This window comes from Triticum dicoccoides, chromosome 1B (genome assembly GCF_002162155.2).
Source record: "Triticum dicoccoides isolate Atlit2015 ecotype Zavitan chromosome 1B, WEW_v2.0, whole genome shotgun sequence".
Classification (NCBI taxonomy): domain Eukaryota; kingdom Viridiplantae; phylum Streptophyta; class Magnoliopsida; order Poales; family Poaceae; genus Triticum; species Triticum dicoccoides.
In genome coordinates, this window is record NC_041381.1 from 345,538,167 (window position 1) to 345,544,421 (window position 6,255).

General features: G+C 47.0%; 1 protein-coding gene across 1 annotated transcript; it reads left to right on the plus strand.

Moving 5' to 3' along the window:
- Positions 1-55: 55 nt before the first annotated feature.
- On the plus strand, positions 56-3,714 carry LOC119334285. Its single transcript, XM_037606882.1, has 6 exons — positions 56-533; positions 1,677-1,796; positions 1,904-1,957; positions 2,131-2,294; positions 2,956-3,132; positions 3,205-3,714. Exons 1-6 carry the CDS (start codon positions 78-80, stop codon positions 3,449-3,451), a joined length of 1,218 nt encoding a protein of 405 aa, XP_037462779.1. The 5' UTR covers positions 56-77; the 3' UTR covers positions 3,452-3,714.
- Positions 3,715-6,255: the final 2,541 nt, after the last annotated feature.

Here is a 6,255-nt window from a genome sequence, read left to right on the forward strand (position 1 = left end):
CCGGAGCGAAAAGGCAGGGGGAAAACGGGATTTTTTGCCGAGCGCCAGAGCGAGAGAGCTTTTTCCTCCCCCCCGACATGACACCGCATCTGCCCGTGTCGTCCCACCCCGCCCACCACCTGCTCGACGCGCTGCCCCCGTCGCCGCACCACCGCCGCCTCCGCAGGCGTCGCCGCTTCTGCCCGCCGCGCCCCAGGGCCTCCTCCTCCTCCTCCCTCCGCTGCCGCGCCGCCGCCGCCGCCGCGCCGCAGCCGGCGGCGGCGGCGGCGGACGAGGCGAGGACGAGGGTGTTCGTCGTGTCGGACCTGCACACCGACTATCCGGAGAACATGGAGTGGGTGCGCCGGCTCGCGGTGCGGGCGGGGCCGCCGGGGGCCGGGGAGGGGTTCGACGCGCTCGTCGTCGCCGGGGACGTGGCGGAGACGAGGGACAACTTCGCGCGAACCATGGAGGCCCTCAGGGCGCGGTTCGACGCCGTCTTCTACGTGCCCGGCAACCACGACCTCTGGCTGCGCCGCGAGGGTGGCCGCTACGTGAGTGGATTCCGCCTTCCTCCTCCCGTCCCCGTCTCTTTTTTCCTCTGTTTGACTATCCGCATTCCTTGTGCTGCAAGCATGGTGTTTGACGAAATGCGTTGGCATGGTGCTTGCGCTGGATTTCTAGTCCTTTAGTCTGTCCTCCCTGAATGCTGAAACGCCCGCCTGCTTCCTGCTCGCCATTGTCCAGTAAATACGTTGCCTAATGATCCTAGTTTTAGATGCAGTGCCAAGTATGCTAATGTGGTTTGATATTGATACTGGTTTTAAGCATGCTTGTGTAGTCGAGCTGAACTTCAGTTGTGAACCTAGTCATATGTTGATTGTATTGGACTATTGGTTCTTGTTTCCTGACTGAAACGGTTACGATAACGCATACGTCTGCATCATTTCAGTTGTGAACCTGGTAGGAGTAATACACTGATGTTATTGGGTGCTGCGACTTGGAGTTGTTTTTCTCCAACACGCGTCTAAATGTGCATCATTGTGTCAGAAGAACACGAAAGAAGGCGTGAAATACAAACCAACAATGGTGGAGGATGGCCAAACTGGAAAACAGAGCAAAAATAGAACGCAAAGACTGTAAGTAACAAAGCTACTCTAGCCTAGCTAAGAATCCAAAACCGGCTAAAAAGCCTATGCTGTGTTGCTACCTAAGCCGCTACTGTTGGTCCGGTGAGGATGTGCCCTATCCTGTCCGAGATCCAGAGCTCTGCATCATTGTGGATGGCTCCTAAGAATTAACTTCGAGAGACACTAAGTCATTAAGATGATCAGCGACCTGATGGTCTTCATCTTGTTGCCTGTGCGCCCAGCAGCAGTATCATCGGAAGATCGAACCCTTTTAAAACATCATACCAGACTTGCCAAGAGAAGGAACAGCCGGAGCAAATGTGAGATCAATGCATCCTCTTGTTTTCTCGGCGGACATGCATCTGGATTGTCATTATGTGGGAGTGTTTGAATAGCTTGGTACAAATTAGTAGCTCTTGCACATATGCTATGAAGCATGTGGTACAACTGAAATGATGCAATGACGATTATGATTTTGGATGGTCGCTAATACATCAGTTCATTTATGTTTTTCTCTAAGGAAAGCATTTACCCTTTAATTTATATTGGTTTGCTCATTTCTTACAGGTGGATTCGATGGAGAAACTGACTGCATTGCTTGATGCGTGTAGTGAGCTGGGTGTGGATACAGGCCCTAGAACGATAGGTGACTTAGGGATCATACCATTGTTTTCATGGTATCACAAGGTTGCTTATTTTTCTTAATTTATTGTCATAATTTTTCTAACCAGATCAAAATGCACCATGCCACTATGATTTTCCTGCTTACTCATCTTTGTTTAATTGCATTCCAGAGCTTTGACAAGGAAAAGGATGTGAACAGTGTGCGTGTTCCTTCGTTAGAGATGGTAAGTTGATCTTTCGCTCAGTGTCTTGTTCTGATTTGTATGGATATACACGTAAAGATAATGTTGTTTATAGGTGTAGACATGTACTGGCTGTTTCAGTTTCTCATTTTTTTGTTCTGTGCAGTTCTCAATTCCTCATGACGTGCATGCACTGATATGTTTTTTGTGATCAGGCTTGTAAAGACTTTCATGCTTGCCAATGGCCTTCGGACTTGGGAAGTGATGATGAGGCTCTTGCTCTTTACTTTGACAAGTTGAATGACAAGAACAATGATGCTATTGAAGAAGTAAAAAAGAAGAGCAAACAGATACTTACATTTTCACACTTTGTACCAAGGTTAGTGCTCACACCTCCTATCTATGGTATGCCACTGGCAAAGGTTCTTTGTCCTAGTGATCTTGTTGATTCTTACCAAGTCACAGTTGTTAGGCAACTGTGAATCCAGTGACTAGGATACTTGCTATGTTTGATTAATTTACTTGCAACCCATCTTCTTAATTCAAGCTCGTATATTTGGAGATTAATAGTAATTGCACGGTAAACATGTTCACTTTGCAGCTATCATACCTCACTTAGGTGATCATCCTCTAGGCTTTTGTATTCATACTTGGCATTTATATTTCATTTCTTGTGATTTTTATGATAAGAACACCTCAAGGAAAAATCCTCTTGTCAAATTAAGGTTAGTGTCAACTAAGGAACCACTTTCAAAAATGCAGCAATTGGTCATTCCCGAGGTAGCCATTTGCTGTGTTACAGAGAATACAGATTGCGTAGTGGAAGATATTTATTTTCACGCGGCTGTGTAACTGCGTCAGGTTGCTGATGTAAGTCCATATGATGAATCCTGTCCCTCTTCATCTACCTGACCGTCTTTGCCTGTGTATTAGGATCTGCAGTGCTATTCAAATTTCATCCCTAAAATGCACGTAGGATATCTTAGCCGAGCCTCATAGCCCCAAAGTCCAAAACTAATGCCTTCTGCTCAACTCTGCAGGCAAGAGTTATGTCCAGAGAAGCGAATGCTTTACTATCCAAACCTTCCAAAGGTCATCGGCTCTGATTATTTGGAAAGAAGGCTGAGAGCTATACACAACAACGCTAAAGATGGAGCAGCCTGCCATGTATTCGGGCATACACACTTCTGTTGGGATTCTGTGGTTGACGGTATCAGGTACCGATCTAACCATTCTCTAGGATCGAAATGCACAATTCTTATGCTAACCAGATAGGTGTTCCAACACAGGTATGTACAGGCGCCTCTGGCATACCCTCGAGAAAGAAAGCGAAGGATAAACGGAGGCCAGGGATGGTTGCCGTTTTGTGTATATCGTGATGGCTTCAACCCTGAAATATACCCAGCTATATGGTCTGACTATTACAACAAGAACAGAAGGGAGCCTGAGAACACTCAGCTTGCGCCGTGGGTTGCCAAATATTTTTCAAAGTACTACGGACCCCCTGTTTTTGCCAAACAAACTGAATCCGGTTGAGCTGTCCGGTACGACGTTGAAATCTGCATCAAACAGAGAAAAAGAAAAAAGGAGATATTGACATTTTACATGTACATGTTTTTTTTTTCTTTCTTTCTTCCCTTTTTGTATTTTTGTTGTTTCGTTTGCTACAACTCACAACTCTTGGGCAACGAATGGCCCCCTTGTGTTGGATGTATGCTGAAAAAATAATGTAAAGATGCTTGTAAGCAGCCTCGCTGCAAAGATAGTGACATGCAGAAGCCATTAGATATCTCTCTTCATCTACGGCGTGGCTGATGGGTCTCACTGCTCTCTTTCGTTGTGTCGCGGTGGAGTCGGAGCTGCCGTGGTGTGGTCTGAGCGGTGACGATCACAGACGGATAAATCGTGTGGATTTGATCGTGTCTCTCCTTGGAAACTCACTGTCAAAATCAGAACTGCCGGTTGCTGGCTTGTGATGTGGCTGCCTCTTTGCATCACCTTTTCACTGGAGTTTAGATCGAGGAATCATCTTTTCCAGTTCTACCTCACGTGAGATAACGATTTACATCATCGAACATGGCCTGGAATGGCCATCATTATTGACCAGAAAAATACATGCTCATAGTATATTCCTTTTTTCAAGAACATGCTGATAGTATATTCCCTGGCATCAGTATTGGTCCTTTGTAATAATTTTCAGCTTACAGTTCCGTCACAGCAGTTTAGGTTTGGGGTTTAAGCCAGCCATCAAAGGGTAGGACTTTCAGCCTATGTCCAGGATGTCCCTATGCAAGAGATCAAACGAGACGGCCGTGCATCTCTGTTCTTGCCGCCGCTTCACTTTAAGGATCTGAAGAATGGTCAAGGATTGGTTAGGATTAGCAGACTTTAGATTTGTCCTTGTGGGCTGGCGAGAAAAATATTTGATCTTGGTGGACAAGCATGTCGGTCCAACTAGACTATTTGGAAGTGGAGATACTATTGGAACAAGAGAAACGCGTGTGTTTTCTGGTAGAAATCAACGCCGCCTCATTAGATGATGCAAATCATCAAGGAGGAGGCCAAGATTTAGGCCACCGTCGGTGCGAGATTGTCAGGAAGTTGTTAAACTGTGGAAGTCCAAAAATGAAAAGTCAGTGGGAGTCCATATTTTCAGAGAGATAACTCTGCTCTCCCAAACCTACGGGGATTGGATCTTGTTTCTGCTAGGAGAACTGCTAATATAGCTGCTCATGCTGCAGCTAGAGAGGCTGTGATTCAGCCCTAGTGTTTGTACCTTTGATGTAATCCCTATTTATCTGATTGAGGTTGTTCAATCAGATATGAACTCGCTCATTTCTGAATAAAATGCCTAGAGGGCGAATTCTCAAAAGAAAAAAAGTATTTGTGATGCCACGAGAGTAAAAACCTTGTTGTATCCTAGACTCTGGTTGCGATGCTTCTTCTATTTCAAGCATTAAATCTGTAAGCTCTCTTCTTAATTAATTAATGAGATAACTACATAGGAAATCAGTAAAACTTAGCATAGCGAATTTTTCCTAGAGGTTTTCTCTCCCCTCATTCCCTCCCCTACTAAGCGGCCGATAATGGGAGGGGAATCATGGTGCCTTCGCTTCGGTTGGTAGTTTAGGTTAGGTTTTTTTAGTCCTCACAATTACGGCGCTCGGGCGGATGTCTGCGCTTCTTCTTCGAATTTGTCTTCGGGGCTTCGATCTCCTTAGAATTCGTCTATTTGGACACGGTCGATGGAGCTCCGGCATAGGTTCCTCCCGTCTCCTTGCGGCAGTGAGGTTAGAGTTTCTCGTCATGTAGCAAGATTTGGTATCAGGTACTTCAGATCTATGCAAGGTTCAACAACGATGACTACGGCTCTAGGGCCTTGGTCTTTAGGGTCACGTGTACGAAGACTTCACGACTGTCATCGACAAGATCCGGCTCCATTAGGGGAGCGGTAACAACGGCACGTCGGCGGCTCGTTCTGGCGGCAATAGTGGTCGTTCGGCGGTCACGAAATCTTGATGTAGTTTTTATTATGTTTGAGATACTTTGTACTACATGTGAACTTTTATAATAAATTTGATTCTTTCGGCAAAAACAAGAATGAGGTAAATCTCGTGCTTTTTTTTTGCCTTTTGGCTAGTGATGCATATGTGCAGCTTGCCTTTCTACTTTCTTAAGGCAAAACCTTCCCAGTAATTGCATCTATGTCCACCTTGGTCTTAGTTATGGGGCAGTGGTAGGCACCGGTCGACCGACCGAAATTTTGGCCAATCACCACCCCATCATCCGATTTTGACGCACGCAAGCATTCGATTCTAGCCTTTTCCCCAACCGATTTGCACTTGATATGTGCGCGCTCCTCTCCGTTCGCCCTATAGCGCGGTCACTCCCCCCCTCCCGGCAACCTCCATGGCCACCACCCTGGTCGTCAGTTGCAGTTCGTCACCCCTCACTCTAGTTTGTCATCCCTGTCGTCGCAGCCCTCGCACCATCGATGCAACTCCTCGCCTCCATCGATCCTATCATCACCTCACGTTAGTTTGCCGGTTGCAGCAAAATGGTTAGCCGGTTCGTGCACTCTTAGTGTGTCGTCGCACACCACGCATCCCGTCACAACTTTTTTCGTTGCCGACTACAGCACGCCCCACCGATGGTTCCAACAAAATGGTTTGCCGGTTCCAGCATTCTTGGTGCGTCATCGCACGCCACAGCTGTTCTCGTCACCGATTGCAGCATGCTGCACCAACGATTCCAGCATTCACAGCGCTTGTCGCGCGCGGCGCTTCCCCGTCGCAGCTCTTCTCGTCGCCGATTGCAGCATGCCACACCGATGGTTCCAG